The 24,975-nt window shown below is 34.6% G+C and overlaps 1 protein-coding gene across 6 annotated transcripts; it reads right to left on the reverse strand.

The window, feature by feature from the left end:
- Window positions 1–2,938: 2,938 nt before the first annotated feature.
- On the reverse strand, window positions 2,939–13,064 carry LOC18427026 (putative CDP-diacylglycerol--inositol 3-phosphatidyltransferase 2). Of its 6 annotated transcripts, none has more exons than XM_006836089.4 (12): window positions 12,862–13,064; window positions 12,674–12,762; window positions 10,998–11,144; window positions 10,813–10,897; window positions 10,675–10,724; window positions 5,858–5,897; window positions 5,231–5,275; window positions 5,041–5,109; window positions 4,444–4,558; window positions 4,277–4,333; window positions 4,087–4,185; window positions 2,939–3,358 (listed from the first exon to the last, which is right to left on the reverse strand). In XM_006836089.4, the coding sequence occupies exons 3-12, from the start codon at window positions 11,056–11,058 to the stop codon at window positions 3,299–3,301; spliced, it is 681 nt and encodes a 226-aa protein (XP_006836152.1). In that variant the 5' UTR covers window positions 11,059–11,144; window positions 12,674–12,762; window positions 12,862–13,064; the 3' UTR covers window positions 2,939–3,298. The 6 variants fall into 6 exon arrangements, with proteins under 6 accessions (XP_006836152.1, XP_088704638.1, XP_088704683.1 ...); XM_088848512.1 differs by lacking the exons at window positions 12,674–12,762; window positions 12,862–13,064 and adding exons at window positions 11,579–11,636; window positions 12,477–12,541; XM_088848557.1 differs by lacking the exons at window positions 12,674–12,762; window positions 12,862–13,064 and adding exons at window positions 11,579–11,636; window positions 11,801–12,049.
- Between the last annotated feature and the right edge of the window lie 11,911 nt (window positions 13,065–24,975).

A 24,975-nucleotide genomic window follows, 5' to 3' on the forward strand; every position in this document is an offset into this window, starting at 1 on the left:
AAAAGAAAATTTGTTACACGTCGACTTTTATCGTTTTCGAAAAAAAATTAAAAACTTATTTGAAATATATTTATTGATCTACTATTCGATAATGACTTGTATTCAAGGGAATCTGCATGTTCATTGTATTATTAGGTACATAAGTTGGAATTCATGCCCAAATTTGTTGTGTTACAGCCTTAACGTTCTAACGGCAAGCCCATGAGTCAGAGTCCGGCGGAACATGTGTTCATTCGATGCGACAAATTAGGAAATACAAATGTCTCACATTGAAGAAAACAAAGCAAAATATCCCTTCTAAAACCAACCATGGCATTTAAATGGGAAGACAAAATAGATACATTAGGAAAAAATTTTCATGTGGGCTAGACCGCATTTCTACATATAAAGTCCAGAAAGTGTAAAGTATCCATCTCAAAGATGGATGCAAGTCGGTGTTTCATATAAAAACACTAGAAACTAACAGTCTAAATGTTTTCTTACTAGAATTATAATATTTAGTTTTTAAAATTTATTTATTTTTTCATATTCATGATTTCTAACACCATGTTAGATATTACATGTCCTTAAAAATTAAATCTTAAAATCTATCTCAAAAATAGATTTATAAAGAGACCCACATTGCTACATATGCGGGCTTGGCCGCATAGAAACAAGGCCTCTACATTAATGCACAGTTAAAACTCAGCTGTAAATGGCAACGAGAGGTTTAGGTGCTAAAAATGTATTTGAAAGTATCAATATGGAAAGAAGCATCATAGAAAAGATAGATGTTCTCATACTAAGAGGCAATCATCACATGACTTAATAAAATAGATACCTTGCTCCTCATATGTCTTTTTGCAAACATGACATGAGGTGTGGAAATGATCCTTGACAGGTGAAGTATTCTCTTTAAGGGAAATAAACTGGGGTTGTGGTGGTAGCACCCTACACCTAGTCATCACGTTGTGGTTTTCATTTCCATTAATACCACTGCATTAACACCTTGAAAAAACTAATGCCTAAACTATTTATAACTGGTAGAGGCATGTCTTTCCTATTGAATTACCAAAAAAAAAAAGTATTGCTACATGCCTACAATAGATTAGATTGATTTGCAGCATGTGGCTTTAATATCCAATCCAATAGTTTGTTTAATGCAAATGTTTGGAAGGAATAATTTAGATGGGCTTCCAAATTCACAATGCGACTACACTCTATGATCCAGCTAGGTTAATTTAATGGACTTTCCCAAACTGGCATCTATAACTAATGCATCAAAGGAAACCATGTTTCAACCACCAAAAAAACATTTCATCAAGGGATTTGCAAAAAGAGCAGCACATGGTGTCAACTCCACAATCAATTTTCCATTGTGTTCAAAGGATTTGGGATACTAAAACGCATGGACTTTTAATAATTCATTAATAGGATAAGGAACTTATTGGCAAAGAGCATGGGAATCTCTTGGCTATTAATTTCGAATGCCCAGCCAATTGGTGGTTATTTTGGTGGGGAAAGCATGTCCAAGAGTTGACCTATGTCCAAGAGTCGACCTATAGTGTAAAAAAGTCACAACCACTTTAGTTGTCATGTGAAATCGAAGGATTAGGAGTAATATCATCAACCATACTCGAAGTCTTAAAAAAATAAAAAATACAATTATAGGACGTGTGGAGAATGGACAAACCCTAACTCTCAAATTTTACATAACATTAGAGTATTTATGATCTTTTTAGTACAAAAGGTAATGGCCCCATACTATGCAATTCGATCTTGCAATGTAAATTTTTATGTGTTTGCATGGTTCAAATTTAATGGTGGAAGATCCCTTTTATGGAATGGATTATATTCTGCATGAACATTAATTTGGCACAAAACCGTTGCGATCACCGATGAGAAATCTAATAGTTTGGAATGTCACAAAATCCATAAAACTCTTTAGAACTTTGAGTTCTATCAATGGCATGCCCCAAGCCACCCGATTTAAGGTCGATTTAAGGTCTAGAGGTTAAAAGATAATTGTGACCTCCTTGTATTAATAGTACATAATCCTTTGTATACTATCTTTGTGGAGTCTAGTCACTGAAAATTATTCAGCTTCATGGCTCACCTCCTGGCACTCACCAAACATCCTATCAAGTTGTTACAATAATAGATCAATATCATCCAATAATATCAGTAAAATGATTTATGAAAATTTCAAATGTTCCGAGAAGAAACAAGTTACCAGCACATACATAAATTCTCAAATTAAGATGTCAAATTAGCCAGCCAAGTGCTCATTTTTCATCAGTTTTTTGAATTCTAACATTCAGGAAAAGTTGATATAATAAACTGGGATTTTAAACTCGGATGTAAACATTCTAGAAACCAAATCGCCCTCTAAGTCAGAGAGATGTATGGAATCAACCAATGTTGTTTCTATCAGATGTGGAAGCAATTGGCTTCTAGCCAATTTTTCCCCAACAATTCATGAGGAGCTCAATGCGGCATGTTGAAAGTGCAATTAGTAAAAAAGACCGTGAAACACTCATGGTAGGGCTCTGCAAGGAACTCCTGGACCAAGATTGCTATGTCAAAAACACCACCAATTAGACTCTTTATCATAGATGTAAAAAAGAAGAAGAGTTATATTATAAGGGATTGTCTATAAAGAAAACAATATTTTTTGTACATAGAGGTCACAATCATTCTTGTCACTTAAATTTCAAAATGGTTGGTTGTAAGAGTGTTAATAGACAGTTTTTAAAGGACCTCATTAGTTTATTCAGAATACTGCTTGTAAAGAAATGTATCATTGTAGTAACATTTTTTTGTTGTAGGTACCAGGAACTTTAGATAAGTACTAAACACGACACTCGTGTCAGTCTATGCGACACCACTTCTAGCAGCACATTTTTGGTAGGAAATACCTCACCCAACATACTACAAATTTGCACTGCATAGCCCAACAGTCTTAAGGGCTTTTTGCGCACCCCTTCTAATATACTTGTAAAAACATTTACAGAAATGAAACGAAGTTAACATTAAAAAAGAAAAAGACTTAGCTTCTAATCAACAGACGAGTCAAATACACATCTAATCTGCTTAAATAAACCAATCAAATGAACGTCTAATTATGGCGGACATTTAAGTATAGCATCAAGAATTCTAGAGTACAAATGCAACAAACGCTTCACATAATCCTTCGCTCATAAATATTTGAAGCTGTCAAACCATGTCCACTGAAAATCTCCTGTATGGGACTTCATACACCGAGAAGGATTGGGCAAAACAAACCAACAATGGAAGGAAAATCCCATGCTTCGCCTCCTCAAGGCCTCTCTCTTCTGTTCATATCATATTTAACACACACATCGGCAGCTGTCTTCATCTGACAAGAGTTCTCAAAAGTAAGATAAAAGTCAACCCAGATTCAAAAACTGCACTTTGGTTAGATAAACATAGAAAGCTCTTGCAAATTGTGAAGGAAGCTATCAATTATACCAAGATGGAGTCAGCTCTTTAATAGCTACCAAAAAAAAAGATAGATGGTTTAGAAGCACCAAAGAAGGATCTCTCTCTCTCTCTCTCTCTCTCTCTCTCTCTCTCTCTCTCTCTCTCTCTCAGCCAGTAAAGAGGGGGTGTTGAAATCTTTTTTTGTTGGGAAAAAATCGTGTCTTAAACACTTGGTTGCTAGTTCCACTCATATCAGTATGTATTTCCATCCCTCCAACATATGTGTTTGGCTATAACTGGGGCTCCATTAATATTTCCATTAATTACACAAGTGAGTTAGTTAACATTTCTAAAAAAATTACACAAGTGAGAGAGTTAAAATAGCTAAAAACTAAGGGTGGAAATAGCACTACCCAATCGATAGAAGTGATAATGTGATAGGCTTAACAGATTGGCTCCAACAAGTTTCCAAATTAAACCTCATACTTAGACAAATGGAAAACAGAAACATGGTAACCATTTCACATCCAACTAACTTCCCCTAATGGCATTCAACTAGTTATCCTTTTTTTTTTCCCATCTTTGACTAGTTATCCGTATTGAACATCGCCCATAAACATTTTCAAGTAAAGCAGAGTTCCTAAACATTGTGAATGAGCTTACCTGTATGACATTGACCACTTGTTTGATAGCCCATCCAGGCAATGCTACAAGAGCCGGAATAGAGAGAACAACCCCTTGCTTTGTGGCATTCACAAGAACCTGCACAAAACAAAAACCCTAAGTCATGAAAAGTTATTCATCAGCTTCTATATGGATATGGGAACAAACTCAAATTGCAAATGGGACTCACATTAATCACACTTTCCGACTCATTTGTAGAGAGAAGAAAGAGGACAATATAGAGAACCTGCACAAAATGTAATCCCTGTAAAAAATTGACAAGTGCGTACCTAAAATTCATTATTTTCTCTCTTCTTCCTTTTTTTCTAACAGAAATTTGCAAGAAAGGGCTACTACCTCAGATCCAACACAGCAGTATCCCATGAACAAGCGGTGCCCATAGTATGCTCTGAGCAGCCAACTTGTGCTATCTTTGACATCTTTGTGGCTAACCTTGCTTGATAAAAATGTACTGCAAGCGCAAACTGTGAAAATAAGTAAATTTGAAAGGAAAGACAACCATACATGTGGACAGCAATGCTTATGATAGTCTAATTTGATTCTAATGTAAGAAACAGTTCCCCACATGCTCTCTCTCTCTCTCTCTCTCTCTCTCTCTCTCTCTCTCTCTCTCTCTCTCACTCAAACACACACACACAAACACACTCACAAAAACAAAAAAAGTTTATAATAGAGGAGTTTAATTTAATAACTGTTAACAATAAGAATATGATAGCAATGTGCAGGAAAACCTCTTTTTTGATGGTTAACAAAGCAGTAAAATTATCTTGGAGTGTAAATGATTTTTTGGTGAAAACCACATTTTCAAGATAGGAACTGTAGTTTCAATAAAAACGGCATGAAATCTAAGAGAACTTAACTAGGTGACAGCAAGAAACAGCAGTTGGATCTTTTTATAAGTTACAAATGTAGTTCCTGAGAAAGAAAAATCACCTGTACATTTGTAACCAGTGGCTAGCAATATCCAAGGCAAGCAAAAACAAGAAGAAACCAAAGCAAGATCTGCAAATGTAACTATTGAATCAATAGCTCACTTGATAGAATGATACCAAAATAGAAACATCACATTAGGTAAAAAAATTTACACTAGATAAAAAATTTCTCTTAGAAGATGGCACCTAACCTGTAGAAATGAGACAAGACCACCAATAGACAGGCAGTGCTTACCCTGGACAACAGAGCACAATCTCAGTAGGTAAAATAAGGTTTTGACAAAATATATTCCCGCAAAACCCTTTGAAGAAGTAAAGAGAACCACTCTAAACATGTTAACCGACACAAGCAAAATCCAAAATATAACTGATATAACCACCAAACTCTCTCTCTCTCTCTCTCCCTCTCTCTCTCTCTCTCCCTCTCTCTCTCACACACACACACACGCCCACACACATTTCTATTATAAGATGTAATCTTCGGAGGGGAACAAGCATAAAGGTGTGGCCCAGGTGGGGAATACCTTAGGATCTAAAGGTGGAGGGGGAACCTGCACCATTGCATGGGGAGGTAGGTTCATCCTCATCATCCAACATGTACAGCCTTCACCTCATGACTCTGCTTATTGGATGGTAGAATGACCCTACCCACTGATCCAACAGCATGCAAGGTTTCCTGGACCATGACACAGCATGAGGAATCTTATGCAAGCATTTCCCCAAAACACGACGACATTTAGTAATAGAGAATTAGGACTAAAGTAAGTTCATGGCATTGTTACCACACCAAACTCTGAACTTAAAGAATAGAGGGGCACCTATCCGTTACCATGTCGAGGACAGCTCCAAATGTTGACACTGAAACAGAAAACGAACATCAATAAAGGCACAAAAGATAATAACATCAAAATGAAGAGACAAGTACCACAGATTATTACGCTATGCATGTAAGTTTCAACATTTATTCAAATAAATTATGGCATGAAATAATTCTGATTGCTGCAACAATCATCATCAAATTATCACATGGGGTCTGAAACTTTGAATACAGTTTCCAAATAAGGGAACTGTAACGGTTTATAATGTAGAATCTGATGCATATACAATTTTCAGATCCTAGATCTGAGTAACACCACATCCAAAATACTGCTACAACAGGAAGAACACTTGTTCGGAGAAGCAGCTACGAATTACCACATGTGATCTCCCAACCGTATAAAACTAGAGTCCCTGTCCTCTTCACTTGGGCACTCCTCCGGACTCCATCAACATCACACAAACACAAACCCCCTTGCCAACTTCAGTTCCTTAATCACAGAGAATTATCAACTCCCTCCCTCCCTCTCGCTGCAGCTGCAGTTTCACTTAAGAGTACACCAACAATGTTCCCACTGCAGAGTGTAAACAACTTCTGTGCTAAATCATTCAGCTGTTATTAGAACGAATTTTGCCAATGTTGGTTCAACAAAACAAATTATGATGCATGATACATAATGAGACTGCTATTTCCCTTCCCTAATCACGCCCCATATGCTCCCTATATTTTCAATATCCCTTAAATACCATTCATGTAGGTGAACTAGGACAATTTTAGAGAACAGAAAACTACTAAGCTTATTCTCCAGTTATGCAGAGGCAAATTTTCATATTTGACAAGAGAGCTGAGCATTTTAATGATGAGATAACTATATCAAGTGTATATTTGTCAATTCGATTATATTAATAGGTAAAAAGAAAATTCAATATTAAATGCTTATCAGGAAAAAATAAAGAAAAACAATACCAAAGATAAACATCAGAGAAATGGAGATATCTTCCATTTTCAATTAATAAAATCATTTTAATACAAAGAAATATACAACCATAATGAAGGCCTTGATATGGAAACAAAAACCTATGGTGATTTGACATCCTACGCTTTCATTAGTAACTCATATCGGCAACAATAAAATAAAAAAGCTAATTTGCATTTAACCCTCATCAGTGTTTTGAAGATCACCGACTCTACTGGGGAATACCTGCTTCAACTTGGCTTGGCCACCCAGCAAGTCTTTAGGATGTTTTCTAAAACTCTGCTGGATTTTATCATTGCCTGTAAGTTTTCAAATTGACTGGGCCCTTTCACCCTTTCTTCCTAAAGTTTAAATTGACTTGAGAGAGCATACGCTATTAAGGCTAGGTCGAGTCAATTCAATAAGTTCTACTTGGGAGCAGTTCGAGTCCTGAGCTAAATCTGAGCTTAAAGAAATTGATCCTCATCAAGTAGACATCTACGCCCACAAGGGAAAAGATTATTACTATGACACTGAATGACGTGAGAATTATTGACAGATGTTTGGAAACTTGCCAATTAGACTCTATGAGATCAACTAATACGGCAAGATACTCGTCTCCAACACTAGTCACCAAATCAGCACTATGAGATTGTCTAGAAATAGATGGCAGGATCTTGTCACCCATTAGGATGATATAGAGAATGAAGATGACAAGATAGTCAACCTTGGTGTAACCTTGTGACACACTTGACCAGATGCAGTATATATCATTAATAATATTTCCACCTGATTCAGGGGCTATATGGTTTACATGGCCATTTGGATTTTTTTCCCTCTCCCATACCCATAATCGTTTGCATGCACATATCAGCACCTATTCAGAATGCATCAGATCTTATAATACACAAGCCCACAAAGCATATTGAGGTAGATGTCGCTTTATCATAGAAAATCCACTATTGGAAACCTAGCTCCACATGTATCTTCCGAGCTTCATTAGCAAACTGGTGCTAACCACCCCATTAGATCAGGAAAAGTGCCTATTAACATGGAGTAGGCACTGTCTTTGCAATTTTACATTTCTCTTTTGTCGATGTAGAACATAAGGACATAACAGTAAGACTGCATAGTACCGTAAGATGTACATAGCCCCCACTTTAATCGATGTAAATGGTAGGAACATAATTCATGTAGTCCAACAAGTTGTTTATTTGATTTTTTTGCTTAGTTTGACTTGAGTGTGCAAACTATTGGAATATCAGCATGCTATGTTGAGCAATCTACAAGGCTCACCAAGAAATTATGATTTTGCATAAGTATATATTTTTATATTTGAAATCAAATATGAGAATATAAAGATGAACATTTTTTTTTTGGTCCATACGCATATAAATAGCGCTACCAATTAAGAGAAAAGGATATTTTCTACAAGAGTGTCCAGTATTCACCCTAGAGGACCCTAATAAAAAAACAAATCCAGAAGTAAACTTATCTCCATGTAACTCTTCGAAAATTTGCATTCTTCATGGAAATTATGTGACTCATTGCCAAAATTAGCAGCCTAGAATTTTTTTCTTTTACACTAATTCCTGATTTCCTAAGCAAATAACTTCAATACATCCTCCATCCCTCTCCTCAAGGCATCTATTATATCTTGTCTTTACTTTTAGATAAAATATCACCTTATCCTCTATTTTTGAGTTCTATTTCTCATGAAACCCAAAGATTGAAAATATTACTTGTAGCATAGGGTCTCTATCTTTTCTATCTTCCAAACCCCTGAACCCTTTTGACCATGTATTTTTTACCCAAATAAATATTAAAATTACACCCTCACAAAATTCTTTTCTTTTCCGTTAATTTCACCGTCTATCTCTCAAAGCATAATTTCACCGTCTATATCTCAAAGCACCATCTCTCTCTCATATCACCGTCTCTCTCTCATATCACTGTCTCTCTCTCTCTCTAATACCCAAAATTGCATAGAAGTTCCACAAAGAAATTTATTGGTACCTTATGCTTGATTTTGTGACCTCCAAATGATTGATGGGTTGGGGCTACAACAGGGTAACAAGACTTCAGATCTGTGGGCTTTTGCGAGAGAATTCATGGTATGTTGGACTGCAAAAGGGGCTAGACAGAGATGTAGTGTTTTGTGCGAGAGATAGACGATGTAGAGAGGAGAACTTCATGTATCAATTTGGGTATTTGAGAGAGAGAGAATGAATAAACAATGTTTGAGGCTCGATTTGGTGCCTCCAAATGATCAATGGGTTGGGGCTGCAACAGGGCAATAAGGCTTCATATCTGTGGGTTTTTTTAGAGAGAATTTGTGGTATATTGGGGCTGCAAAAGGATGTGGTGTTTTTAGAGAGAGAGAGAGAGAAGAGAGAGACGATGTAGAGGGGAACTTCTTTACAACTTTTGGCATTAGAGAGAGAGACGGAGTTTTGAGAGAGAGAGAGAGAGAGACGGTGATTTGAGAGAGAGAGATGGTGTTTTGTGAGATAGAAGGTAAAATTAACGGAAAAGAAAAAAGTTTTGAGATGACGTCATTTTAGTATTTCTTTGGATAAAATATTCATGGTCAAAGGGGTCTAGGGGGTTGGAAGATAGAAAAGATAGAGACCCTATGCTACAAGTAATATTTTCAATCCTTGGGTCTCATGAGAAATAGAAGTCAAAAATAGGGGATAAGGAGATATTTTACCTTACTTTTAATACTGAAGAATCCACAAGGAAATCCTCAGAAAGATATTTTGGGGTATCTCTCAGATTCTAGAGAGACTCAAGAAACCCCATACTGGTAAAATACTAGAAGTACAAAATTTCATAAAATGCACTTCAAGGAAAATGTTCCCAGAAATAGCATTTTTTAGCTTCTCATAACAGAATTAATTTCCCCCACTGAACTAAACCTTTTCAAGTACCTGACTGAACAAACTTTGAGTTTCTAAAAGTGCGCCAAGGAAATATAAGATTTCTCCCCATATGTTTCTCAAATACTTGGAGCTTGAGTGATAAGTGATAAGCCCTTAAGCTTATAGCTTACGCCTTTAGTGTTTCCCACATGCCATAAGCAACTACACTTTCCTCCAACCTTGTGGTTATCCAGTCCAGTGCATCAATAGGCATTTCTAAAAAGGTTCTCACGCCTTTCTTAGCATCATTGTTTCACATTTTCCCTAAGGGCACGTTTGTTTTGCAGGAAAGAACACTCCAAGAAAGTTCCCCTGCTTGACTACCGCTTTCTTATGTTTGTTTCATGGGAAAGAGCAGCGCATTGGAAAGCATGTTTCCACACCCAAAGGGGCACTTAATGTATTTTGATGAGCTGTGGTGAGAAAGCAGCTTTCTCATGGAGCAGAAAGCTCTCTACATGAACAAACACTCTGGAGAGCGCTTTAGGCCAAAACAAGTATTCCCTAAATTACAGAAAATTTGAATAACTCCTCAAATTATAGAAGTAGGAGCCTTTGGTACATGAAAAACCTTGCTATGACTCCAAGCCTATGACACATAATTATAGTCAGTATGACATATATTCATTTGAAGGATAAATAATGGGATACTAACAGGATAGCATAACACAGTTCCTCTAGAATTATTTCCAAAAGTAACATTTTGAGTATAATGGTAAACCATTCAAAAATATGCAGACTAAAATATTCAAAAGAATGCAGTAATCATGAATCAGAATCATCCTCATCAAAGCCTTATCCCAACTATCTGGGGTCGGCTATGCAGTAATCATGAGTCTTAGAGGTTATACACTATTAATAGAAGTTCGTAGGATGATGCATGGAAAGAAAAACCAAAAGTGAAAACATAAAAAAGGAACTTGTCACTTTGATATGTACCTTGATTGAACATGCGAGCAAACCGGCCATCTAGCTCATCACACACAAAACTGATAACATTCAGACTTGATCAATTGGCATTTTGATTTCTACTTAAATCACAATCATATGATATTACACTAGTTCAAAAGATGTCACCTGACAATATAAAGAATAGTGAAGATCTTCTTGTCAGAAAAGCAATACCCAAATGCAACGGAGTTCGCAACTATTCTTGCATATCCTGCATTCACGTATTGTCCTATGAGATTTCTTGGTGTGAATCAAGTGACTTTGTTTCTTAAACTAAAACATATTTCAAAGACACATATATCAGGACCCACCAATAAGATTGGGGATGTAGAGATAAACAGGCCACCCACACTGAGTTGCCTTACTAGCCATTCCACAGAATTAATCAGCTCTACCAGCGAGAGTCTACCCAGTCCTCATATGGAGTTAAACACCGCTATCTCCACTCCGTACTTCCCCTTCAATTTTCAAAATCATAGGTGTTAATTATAATCTTCATTCAAGTGGTACTCTAGATACCAATAAGTAGTCAAAGTATAATAATATTGGAAGAACATGATATACTTCTGGATTTCTATCGACAAAAAATGAATGTCTCTCAATAGAATGAATTAAAATATCAATAAAAGTTACTGGAATGAATGACAAAAAAGACCAACAAATATATGAAAGTCTTGTTGATCCTTTCCTCTTTTAGGAATAAAAAGTGACAGTATGAACCACTAGCATATCAGAAACCCAATTAAACCATTAGGAACATGATAATAGATAATAGATAATAGATAATTAAAACTATCATCTATTTCCTCAAATTTTAACATGCAACAAATCATAAAATTGCATCATACATTGGTTTTCGAACAAATACTCAATATATTGTAAAATTTTTCACCTGACAGCAATACCTCTTCACTTTCCTTGCAATCTTTTATAAAAGAAACTCATTTACACTGGTTCAGTAGGTGTAAAGCCCAAGTTATCCACGAAATGAAGAAAGAAACCACGGTTGCTTCACATTACAAAACAAGACAAACTGTGGAGGAACTAGAATTTCATAGAAAAACATAAGATCAACATCAAACTTTAAATTATTTAAGTACAACACCATACATACCTTATCTCTGTTATAGATGAATGTGGGTTTCCATCACACATTTATTTCGATGAAAACCGAAATAACCCTAATGACAATATGGGCGGTTTCATGCCTAGACTATTCATCTCTTGTTAAAAAATGGATCACAATTAATATATTTTTTATCCGAGTAGTGCTTGCAATGTAAACAATTGGATGGAAAACCTGGTGAATAATGCAGTAGGAGTTGCAGAAGCAAAGAAATATGCATTACTAGAAAGCGGGCCACTGCAAAAGAAAATTAAATGGAACTGATATGTGATGTGTTGAAATAGTTCAAGAAGACTTCATCCCGGGGTCTTTGAAACACAAATTCATAAAGACTAAGTAATTATTCCAATACCTCTTAAGGGTCATTTGAAAGAACTTTTACAAGTATTTCTCAAAGGAGTTTGTTAAAACAGAAAAAATGGGGGAAACCCACTGAATTTCTTTCACATGACATTCAATAACTCAGAAGAAAACAAGGACAAGTTTCTATTAGGGCATAGCATTCATCACAACTTCAAATACAAGACAAGAGAAGCTACTGAAGGAAAAAAAACAGAAAAATGAAGCCCGTTAATAACAAAATCATATTATTTTTTTAAAAAAAACTAATAACAAAATCGCATTTAACCTCGAAAAAATGGTTGAAACAACACATGATTCTTACTGAAACATGGATTTAATGAAGCTTTACGCATTTGATCATAGAGTCATAGGCATGGTTTTGATTCTGATTAAATTTCTTACATCAAAGCAATACTGGAATAAGTAATAGAGGAGAACCCCGTGACCAGTACAGGGAATGAGGGTAATTTTTAGAGAGAGAAACAAAAGTAAGATGTGAGACGAAGAGCTTGGGCACACCTGAGCTTATATCAGTGCAAGGATCAAAAGACTGAAGAAGTTCATGGCAACATCGGCAGATTTGAAATACGGCGCTGGGATCTGCCTCCCTGTAGAGAGAGAGAGGGATTGGTAATGTGAAAAGACAGTTGATAAGGAGAGAGAATATGGGGTTACTTCCTTGAGCCAGTAAACGTAAAATCGATTACCTTCGGTCCTTACACTTTTTATTTTCAAATGAGAGAGGGAGGGGTTACGCGTTAGTTTCAAACGACAGAGAGAGGGGTTAGGATTTATTTTGAGGATTTTATATTTGGAAAGGTTTATATGCTTTCCCTACATCATGTAATATTTATGCTTTCTTTCCCTACCATCCGGCCATCTAATTTTTATCAAGAGAGCCGCTCCTCATTTGATATTAGATCTGATGTTTTAAAGTATTTTATTTTTAATTTTTTTATATAAATTATATAAATATGAAATTTGGTACGTACCATCTTCTCATTGGGACGCACTTATAAAAATATTTAACATAATTTTTTGATAAAATATAATGACTAAAATACCCCTTTGAAAATATCATTTTGAACTTTCAAGGGTATTTTGGTCATTTTATTTTTTAACAATTGTTTTTTATTTTTCACTAGTACGAGTTTAATAGAGGATTTGACGAACAAAATTTGGTGGTAAAATAGTTTATAGAAAAAAAAATTAAAATAAAATAGTGTAGAGACGTGATATTGTGATTGGAGCAATCTTAGCCCTGCATTCAAAATGAGCGGTTGGATAAGTGGAAGTACATAAGTTTTATGTTGTAGGGGAAGCATAGAAAGCTTGCCCTTTTATATTTGTATGCAATGAGATCATTTACTTTTGGTAATGGAAGATCACAATGCTTCTAACCTTTCGATATGAAATATGGTAGTGTGGGTGTGTCAAAAAATTCAAAAAAAAATCTTTTGAACTTTGAGCTTGGTAAATGAAATAAATGCAGCCACCCAATTCCATATGTAATTGTCAATGTTAATTATGACTACCTTGTACAAAAGGTAAATTGTCTCATTATATACTTTCCCTTATTTTCACAAGAGAGCGTTACGAAAAGAGAATAAGTGACATATTATCATAAAAAGGTTGTCGGGTTTGTATAAAGTTGCAATCTTAAACAATTAAATTAAGGCACACCTCTAATTTTTTTATCATAAATATAATTTTGGTGTCAATAATTATTAGAATGGCTTGAGATTCTATTTCTATCTCTAAGTATAAAATCTTGAGCTTTAAAAATGGCTCAAATCAAGTAGACCTATATGCCTTTGAAAATATTGAAAATGGGCAGTCCAGATAGTATGTGTTATAAGATACACTATTTTTAAGACTCAAAATCTTATTTTCTTTTCATATTAATACATCTCAATGTCGAGTTAGTCAATTAGAGAGTTTTTTAATACCAAAACAAGCTTTTATAATGGATTTCTTAGGTACACCTTAACTCTACATTCTAAAACTTTTTTCCAAAATAAATGGCCATGAGTTTGAAAAGTTATACATGGGGAACTTTCCTTTAACACTATGAATGTTAGGGCATATTATCATAAAGAGAAAATTACCTACGAACTTTAATAAGTTAGTAAACTGCAAGTTGCTCTCTTTTCAAAATTATAACGTTGCCCTCCTTCCAAAACTACAACCAAGGTCGGTCAACATGATCTTTTTTTTTATAAAATTACCATTCGGTCCAAAGATGTCATCCTCAAACTACACCATTACTATGATTCTGGCGAGATCCCAAGAATCAAGTAAGTTTGTTTTTTATTTCACTTTTTTACATTTTTTTAGAAACTTGAATTGTCACATTTGAATATAGGTCTTTTCAAACAGGAAGTTGCATTGAGATGATTAGGGTTTCTACAATATATAATTTAACCTAAAAAAATAAACAAAAATTACTAAAAAGAATTAGGGCTCCTTGACAAAGTATTGAATTTTGTTTTTTGACATATTGGGGTTTTTTTTTGTTTGAAACCTAGTGAAAAATCAGTGGTTTGTGTAATATCTTTTCATTTATACATGTACTTCAATTTTTAATTGAGTTATACATAATATTGTTTCTTTTCATTTATACATATAATTTAATTTTTATTTATGTAGTTGTACAACGCAATTTATTGTAGTTGCACTCTTATATTGGTGCTAGGGTGTTTTTAATCGAGGCTACCTCACATTGACTCTACAAGCCCCTCATTTGTATAATAAAAATGGCCATCGGTGGAGTTAGACTGGTGCGTCACTATGGTGGATTTTTTTGAACGAAATATAAATGATGAGAAAATTTATTATAAGGGTGGGAATATAAAAGTCACATTGTATGGGGGAGGTCAGTCATTGGAATGAATGAAGGCCCATATGGCAAATTTGACAGTTATCTATAAAGAAAACGACTATTTGGTTTAATTAAACGAAGATGGAGATGTGACACGTATGCTACTGGTAGCTTCTAGTATTCATGTATGCGTTTCAAACCTATCTTCTGAACCATCACGTATGGATCATCAACCAAGAGTGGATGATGCAAGTTCATCATGTGGTCCATCAACTAAGATCATGTAATAATTATGATTTATATGCTTATGTTGGTATTTTATTTGTCGTATTTAATATTGATTTAATTCTTTGATCATGATTTCCTAAGCAACCCATTAAACCAGTGCCCAACCTTGTCATCCGAAAATGAAGTACATGCATGCAAGCCCAACTCAGATGATGACATGGAGTTTGGACCTGTTCGTGATGACCAATATATATTGAACATGCCGCACTCTTCAGCTTGCGCTAGAGTCGATCTACATGTCAAACTGTATTTTGAGCATGTCATGGTACTTCAAGAACATTTAGTTGATTATGCCACATGTCAAAATTTTATCATGGAATACAAAAGAAACGACCAATAGTGTGTAGTTGCAGTCTGTGCTGCAGATTGATGCAAATGGGAAGTTCGCTGCTCTAGGAATTATCCCTTTAAATTTTTTAAAGTGAGGAAATATTGGAAGAAGAGCATACATGTACATGTCCATTTGGAAGGGCTTATCAGCCATTAGCATGTAGCCAGTGGGTTGTCAGAAAAATTAAAGTCCGTCTGACTAATAAGATGGATCTCGCTCCAAAATATATTGCCAAATATATTCAACAGAAACATGGTGTCCCACTGATATACATGCATGCATGGCGGGGACAAGAAGTTGCGACTGAAATGATACATGGGTCGCATATGTAGTCGTTTATAGAGCTACCCTTATTCCTAGAGAGTATACGACTCACCGATCCTCAATCTGTAGGCTATATACTAACAGAACCTCAATACATATTTCAGTGTTTGTTTATATTTTTTCATCCATTTGTATATGGGTTTTTGTATAGTTGTAGGCCTCTTATAGTATTGGATGACATATTCATGTAGGGAACATATAGGGGAATATTATTGGCAGTTATTAATATAGATGCCAATGGTGGTATGTTCCCCTTTGCAATTGCTGATGTGAAGATAGAGGATAATGATAGTTGGGTTAGGTTTCTTAATTGTCTATGGCAGCAACTCAATGAAAAACCAAAGCTACGTTTCACAATTACTTCAGACCGACATAAAGGTTTGAAGACCACAATCCAACAAGTTTTCCAAGATGGTTTTCATAGTTCTATACAAGCCATATAACATATAACTTTAAAAGGCGATGGAAGAGTCCTATACTGGTGGCATTATTTTGGAATGTTGTCCGTGCTGTGTGACCAGAAGAATTCGAGGCAGAGATCGAATGCATGGAGAATTCAACTGGTGTTGCTGCCATGCATCGACATTATCCCTCTGATGCATGTCGTCAGGTGTGTGGTGTTTGTCTTGAGATACGACCTTTCCATCATAGCGATCATTAACGGATGATCAATAGTTATATGGCGTGGCTCTGCTAGTTGCATCAATGGCAACAAACTCAGCCTCTCAGTAATCTCACGTTGCTCCTCTCTAATGGGCCATGACCTAACGACAGTAAATGGCTCGTCGATGTAAATCCTTGGTCTCTTCTAGAAACAACAATGACGCTATAGTATGTAGATCGTTAACAACAATGTGCATGTAATGTGACATAAACAAGGAGATTTGTCTTTACCTTTCCTTGAGACACCAATTCAGATCCTCCACTATTATTCCCTTGATTTGCCATCTTATCTACAAAACTAAATTCCAATTTTAAAAAATAAACATACTATATGAATCATAACATTGTGAATGAACTGGAAATAGTTATATCGGTTTAGTTGACTAGTATTAAGGAACTTAATTGAGGAAACAACTAGCATTGAAGGCAGAAAATAATTAGCATTGAAAGCAAATCAATTATGGATCCTTCCCATACTTTTAGGATAAAAGTATCTTATAAAATGTAATAGTTGAGATTGAAGGTTGTTCTTGTATCGTGCAATGCTCAGTAAACATTAAACATTAAACATTTATACATAATAACAAGGATTCAGAAAGAGTCGTGAAATTAACTTGAAATATTTTGAGATAAACATTACATAAACTGCCCATCAATGAGAAAATAATAGAACAATGTATACTTCAATGGTAAATTTGTAGGAGCTATTACAAATTGAGCATGACACATTATAGAATAACTGAATTAAAAAATAAATAACATGTACAAATGAAAACATAACACACAAACCACTGATTTCCCACTAGATTCAAACAAAACAAAAAACAAACCTCACATGTCAAAAGAAGAAATTCATGATTTTGTTGATTTTCTCTAATAATTTAATCCATGAAGCAGTTTGAAGTTTAACATTTACATCATTTGTCATAACTAAAAGAAATGAACTATTATCGGTTACAAAACATATAAGTAAATGTATATACAAAACATATAACTATTATCTATTACAAAACATAAAGTCTGTAAGTGAACATGTTTGATTTTTCATTATTCTAAACTAACACCAAAGAAGAATTCATAATCAAACAATTCTATGTTGATATTTATCTTTTCAAGGGATTGAAGAGACTAGAAAAATATTGTAAAAAGCATGTACAAAATTTATTGGGCATGATATTTATCTTTTGAAGGGATTGAAATTGAATAGACTAAAAAAATTCTCAAAAGATAAGCCATACCCACATTTCTACAAAGAAACCCATACTACAAAATTAGCCATAACTAAATAAATAAAATAAAATTCTACAAAGCAAATTGTGCTTGTATGTGTAACCCATATAACAAAACTAGCAAGAAAAACTAACAACAAAAACCAGCAAAGAGTAAATTAAAAAAAAAAAAAAACTCATACCCACAATTTTCTACATAGCAAATTGTACTTTTATATTAAAAAAAACAAGCCATAAATATAAAAGCAACAAATTTCCATGACGAAATCATAGTAAAAAAATTGTCTGCATTGGTGATTAGAAAAAAACAACATCATCTTGATGAAAAAACAATAAAAATCACAATAATAAAGTCCATACCCTTGTATGAGGCTTGCAAATAGATCGTCACTTGTGGGTCTGTAAGAGATGATGCAGAGAATTGAGAGAGAGTGGCGAGGGAGGCTTTGTGAGAGAGCAGACATGGCTTTGAGAGAGGGGTAGGGCTTTGTGATAAGGCAAGATACAAAGGGTTATATAACAGAGAGAGGGGTAGGGCTTTGTGAGCAGGCATGGCTTTGAGAGAGGGGTAGGGTTTGTGCGAAGGCAAGACACAGAGGGTCGTGAGAGAGGGGTGAGGTTTTTGTGAGAAAATAGGGCTTTGAGAGCGGGACGAGGGTTGTGGAAAGAGGGCTTTGAGAGAGGGATGAGGGTTTTGTTGGAAGAGGGCTCTGAGAGAGGGGCTAAGGTTTGACGCTCGGACCCGCCTTGACACCTTTGCACTGTATATATTAGAACTCGATTCGAGGTATTAAAGTCAGCACAAACCAACCAATGCACATTCAAATTTAACTGAATATTTGAGTTCTTCAAAAAAACCAGATCTGTCAGTAGCAATGCTATGCCCATATACCACAGATAAACACCAAGAAAAATTTATCTAAATGCCCTTTGAAAACAATGGAAATGTATCTTCTTGAAATAAAGTGTTGTGAAGCACTCAAAACCAAAGGTTCCCAAATACCACCAGAAGAACCAAAAACATCTACTCCCAAAAATTTAGGGAGCTATTTCTCCAAACCAGTATGGTAGTATGAAGAGTCGGAGCCTCCAATTTAGTTTCCTGGAGAAGCAATATATCATACCTTTCTTTTATGCAAACAAAATAACATCTCTCTTGCGTTGAGCACTATTGAGGCCCTTGACATTCTAACATAACACTTTCATACATATTGGTAACCATCTTTATGTTTGCTGACCCTTGAAGGACAAACAAACATAGGCAGCAAAGGTTCAGAATGTGTGCAAGGACAGACACTTACCTCACCATGATCATAGTTAATATGGCATACGAAATTGTCAATTTCTCTTTGAAGCCTTCATTTTTTCTTGAATTTCTGAATTTTTCTCCCAACAAGCATTTTCTCTAGTTCCTTTCTATACTCCTCCTTTAGGGTATTTGTAATGATGTCAAGAAAGTCACTATAATTCACATTAATTGCATCCAAAACTGTATCAAATTTCAAAGGTCGGATCACTAACGACATCCCATCATCGACATTGACATAGTCATCATATCCTCAAAATGATATGCTACAGGAACTTCATCATTAGCATCATCACTTGGTGGTCTCATAGCAATGGAATGAACTATAGGAGGTTCTTCCAGTTTGTGTTCTTTGAGCCTTAGACTATTGTTATTAAAAATAACATTTCCAATATTTTTCCAAAGTTTATCACTATAGGTAGAAAGATCATATATTCATTCCCTATCTTCTTCCTCACTCTCAACATTATAAACTAGTACTGGCTTTTGAACGAACTTTAATATTATTTTGTGTTTTTAATTGCTTAGAAGCAACACTCTAAAATAGACTCATCTGCTGCATCTTTTACTCTTCATATTTCCTCTATTTACTCTCATCAGATAAAGAGCCAGCTTGAAGCTCAACAATGGCGTTCTTTTGGGATACCTGTGGGATGATAGCTTCTTTTGGAAGCTGCAAAATTTTATTATCTTTGATGGAAGTTTGTGGGAATAAATTTATTGCCACTCCTCCAAACTTCCAAAGGGAAACTTTCTAAAAGTTTCAAACCGGTTATGACAGGCAATAACATTGCGTTCTAAAACATATGATTTTTGGCTAGCATATTTTTTTGGAAAATTTAATAACTCATTTTTAATGATACGTTTCCCTTTGAGAGATGGTGTGGCAGCATAATAATGGCCTGAATTTGCTCTCCTACGAAATTTCTAACGATGATGTTGGTTGTCGATTTTGAAACTCCATTGTTGCAGCTTGAGATCGACAATAATAGCTTTTGGTAATCATCGTCCTTATTACCATTTTGCTCACCATTCAGGCTATGTTTCACGTTTTCTGAAGAGACTTCAATGAAACCTCTCTTTTGAATTCAAATCTCTTTAAATACAAGTTTAAAATAAAAACCTCTCATCTTTAAGATACCCTCTTACGGATGATTTATACTTTTAATTTATACTAATAAAATAAGGGCACGATAGCTGGTTGAATTCCAATCAATATTGATAAGCTAATCACATAGATTGGCTACCTCATTAAAAACTTTAGATGACAAGATGATTTTGATTGGAATACTAGAAACCGCAAACCAAGACGATTTTAATTTGATCAAAGAGGCTTATAAGGAGGGGACCCATCTTTCTGCGACCGAATCAACCTCCCGGAAGTGCCAAAATCTCTTATAGATTACTTTAATAGCTTCCTCACAAGAACCCATAAAGAAATAAATTTACCTCTTGGGATCGAGCGACACAGGCTTGGGGTCTTAGTCCAAGTCTTATCAACCTATTCCTAGAACATTTGTACTTCAAAAAATCTCTCATTGAAAGTCACGATCACAGCTGGTTGAATTATCTTTTTCTCATTCTTTAGTGATATATTCTCGAAATAAAATAGTGGGGTTCCTATGGAGATGAGAACTCGAAGGATAATGTAACGCCGCAACATAAGAAGCATCGCCTTTCTCCACCATCTTCTTAAAATGCACCTTTCTTACCTCTTCATCATTCTACCGTCCAATTGCCACCATCACCACGCCACCACTTCCTAGTCCCAACTATTTGATGGATATCAGATACTTGTGAGTTTTCAAATTTATTATTCATATGCATGTGAGATGACACATGCAATGTTTTCTTCTATACGAATGGCCATCAAAAGATCGTTGAAAAATTTGGGGTACAAGTGGTAAGACCTTCACCAGTTATCACTATTTGGGCGTATTTTTTTTTGTGGAAGCCGCGTGTACCGAAATGACGACTTCGACAATTGTAGTACCTCTCACATTTGTTTTAAGGAAGTTTGATATTGTTTTGGAAAACGTTACTTCTAGGGAGTTCCAAACAACGTCAATCTGTTGTGTTTTGTGGAAGCCAATGCTTCACCAACCCATGTAAGTAGCAACTTCCATATTGCTTGGAATAGGTATTTGGCAATCCCCTATTATACAAAACAAATACACCCTAAATGCAAATTAAACATATTAACTGCACACTCCTTTTATTGTGTCGAGAACTAGAGAGGTCTATTCCCATCCGTCAACAAAGAGAGTCCAACGATGGAGTAAATCGTTGCTAGAATACTCAATCCACTAGGACACTGATGTTATTCACTTTTTTTTATTTTCCTTTTTCTTTTTTGATCTTTTTTAGTGTTTTGCTACACTCAAGCGCTGGATGAGTTGCCTGGTTAGAATCGAGATCAGTGGGTGGGCAACTTGGTTTTTTTGCTAGTCTATAATTACATGATTTGATATATTTTTATTTATTTATTTTATTTGATTCCCTACCAAACTTTCGATTTGGATTGACCATAGATTTGACAAGGATTATACACTAATAATATAAATGTCTTAAAAATATGTATAGTGATGATGATGCTTTGGAGGCCAAATCGTAGACTTGAATGACATCTATTAGACAGTCCATCGGGGGATGAAGGGTACATGTGAACATTTCAAAAACCACAAGCATGGAGTACAATTTTTAGAAACTACATATTTTATGGTGAAAGGTTTTCATGAGCAATTATTCATGGTTTTCTTTTACAATGAAATCATCATAATTAATTGTCAAAGTCTTACTATTTGTAGCCCAAAATACATGGCTTTCATTTTTTTAGTACAAGGTAAGTGAATAAATAAAGTAAAACGTTGCATGTCAACTCTTCATCGCCTCCACAAGAAAAAAAAAGAAAAGAAAATAATAAAAATATTTAACAATAAATTTATTTGTGTAAATTTTGATAAATTATATGATAACATGCATCTACATATATGTGGTAGAATCTCATGAGTACTATATTATTAGTGGCATAAATTGTAATTCTGACCTAAATTTGCAGTGTTACAGCCTTAATGCTACAGATGGCTAGTCCACGAGTTAGAGTCCAATTACACGTATGTTCGTTCAACTCGATCGATTAGGAGATACAACTGTCCAAAAACAAATAAAACAAATATCCCTTATGTAACCAACCATTGCATTAAAATGGGAAGGCCAGATGGAAGATTGCAAATGACAAATGTGAAGTGTATTTGCATTAATGCATAGTTCAAATTTAACTGTAAATGGCAATGAGAAATTGAAGTGCTAAAAATATATTTAAAAGTGTAATTGTAGAGAGAAGAAGCATAATAAAAATATGATATTCTAGAAAAGTCACCAAGTGCACTAAAAAGCAATTATCTTATGAGCAGTTGAGATCAGATAAGCCACCAAATAAATATGAGCTCAATTTAGTATTTTGCTATAGGTCAACAACTTTCTTTTCGTATCTATCTAGTACATGAACTTAGTGTTTTAAAGCCCTGTGATTTTTGTTTCAAATCGCCGATCATGATATAAATTGTTTGGATTGAACGAATTTCGAGATGGTATGGGTCTTAGCACAGTTCCCCCATAAAGCCCCGCCCATAGATTTCCCTCTTTTTCTCTCTCTCTCTCTCTCTCTTTAAATTTTATTTTTTAAAGCTCATCTATTATTTTATTAGGTCATCTATGAATCCCTACTTCGTAATTTTAATATTTATTTATTTAAATTTTTTTTAGATCTCAAATTTGGACCGATCCAGACCCAATATGGATCATCGATCTAGCGAGCCGACATAGATCTGTTGGTGAACAATTTGCCCCACCAATCCGGGTTTTGAAACACTTTGTGAAATGCTATAACTTATTTCTTAATCTTTTCTCTTTGTGGTACGACATTATAAAATTGGAAAGTTGTATCTATAGAAAACTGGAGGCTTCTTTCTCGTTTACTTTGCTCTAAATGGTTTCACATTTACATAATCCATGAATTACTTCAGGTTAGTTCTTTGAATATTGCTCTTTATTTTTACATATTGGATATTACTCACATTCATTATATGGGGGTCGTCACTTGGTGTGACGGTAAAATGCTCGGGTAGCCAGTGCAAGAGCACGAGTTTGAGTCATGAGAGCGGCCACTTTGTGCATAAAAAGCCAAAGGTTAGGACCGTCTCCAGCTCACCCCTCCCGAAACTTTGTGTAGATAGTACTAGCACCGGGTTACGGCCCTTTTTTACTCGCTTTTATTATATCATATAAAAAAAACGAAGAAGAGGAGAGTGACTTTAAAATTTGTTCACTTGATAATAGAAAATATCATTAATAACATAGAATAATGAATGAGCATGATTAATGTAGATGTTTTAAAATAATTGGAATAATGCTTGAATGATGATGATGAATTTATCAACATCAAAATTTCGAAAAATAATATCTTGGAGTGCAAATAGGAGTGGGAAGAAGGAAAGCTTTATTATTTAGTTAGATTTTTTTTTTCTTTTATTTTGTGAAATTCTTATAATAATATTTAGTAGCATTTTTACATGCTAATTTATAGTGAACTAGGACATTGGATGTCTGAATGGACTAACTTGTCAAAAAAGAAGAAGAATAACTTGGTGAACATATTGCATCAGAATTAGTCTTTATTCGAAAAAACGTCCCAATTCACTACTCTTTTTTTATGAGTAAACAACCAATCAAACATTAGATATCAGAGCTTGGGAAAAAGACTAGCCAAGACATGTGAATTCTCACTTAAAAAAAAAGCCCCACTTCAGACATAAGATACCTAATATGGAAGTAATTTGGAAAATAAAAAATATAAAAAACTAAAAATATAATTTGTTAAATTGAAAATCAAAAGTAAAACATTTTTTTCAAAATGAAAATAATATGAGAATTTTCCCCAAATTTTCATTTTTAATAATGGATATATTTTTATTTTCGATTTTGTTTTATTATATAAAGTTTAGGTTCTAGACCCTTCTTCCCTCGTAAAGTTTATTCTCTCCCCTCTCTCTCCTCCCCACTTATGTTTCGTTCCTCTCTAATCCCTCCTCCACCCTCTCTCATAAAAAGTTTATATTAAGGTGATGCCCTAAACAATTAAACTAAGATGAGCCCCAAAAATTCATTAGAAGAGGTCGTTTCGATGCTAACGAATCTTCAAATTGATCATTTCAACCTTAAGGTATATAAAAATGAAAAAAATAGATTTCAAATATTGGAAATACTGTATCTTGTATTGCATTTTCTAAACTGTCGATAATGAAGATTTTCAAGTGTTTTAAAATATACTAAATCTACACTTTAAATTTTAAAATTAGACATGAAAATGATTTATTAGGAGATGAAAATAATTTCTTAGGCCATCATAAAGATTTTTAGTATCTAAATAATAGTATGAAGTTTCTATAAAGGTTCACGCTTTATGCAAACAAAATAAAGCCTCACCGCAAATCCTTGTCCAGAAAGTACTGTTGACAAAAAAAAATATTGATGATAGTTTCAAAATCAAATTTCAATACCAAAAATAAAATTTCAAACTAAAAAAATAGTACAAATCCGCAAGATCTGTGAACACTTATTTTATGAGTGAAATGGATGGTCTAGATAATTTGTTAAATACATACTACTTTTAAATTTTGAAATCTTAATTTTTTTTCCCAACCATAATCTTCAATTCGAGATGATCGATTTAAGGATTTTTCAATACTTGCGTTATAATTTTGGATAAATTGTAATGTGAGGCTTTTACTTATCAAACTATTTTCCGGAATAATATAAGGTCTACCTTAATTGTTTAGGGCTTCAGCCTTATATAAACCA

This window comes from Amborella trichopoda, chromosome 1, assembly GCF_054954075.1.
Source record: "Amborella trichopoda isolate Santa Cruz 75 chromosome 1, AtrichopodaSantaCruz75HAP2 v2.0, whole genome shotgun sequence".
In the NCBI taxonomy this organism is placed as follows: domain Eukaryota; kingdom Viridiplantae; phylum Streptophyta; class Magnoliopsida; order Amborellales; family Amborellaceae; genus Amborella; species Amborella trichopoda.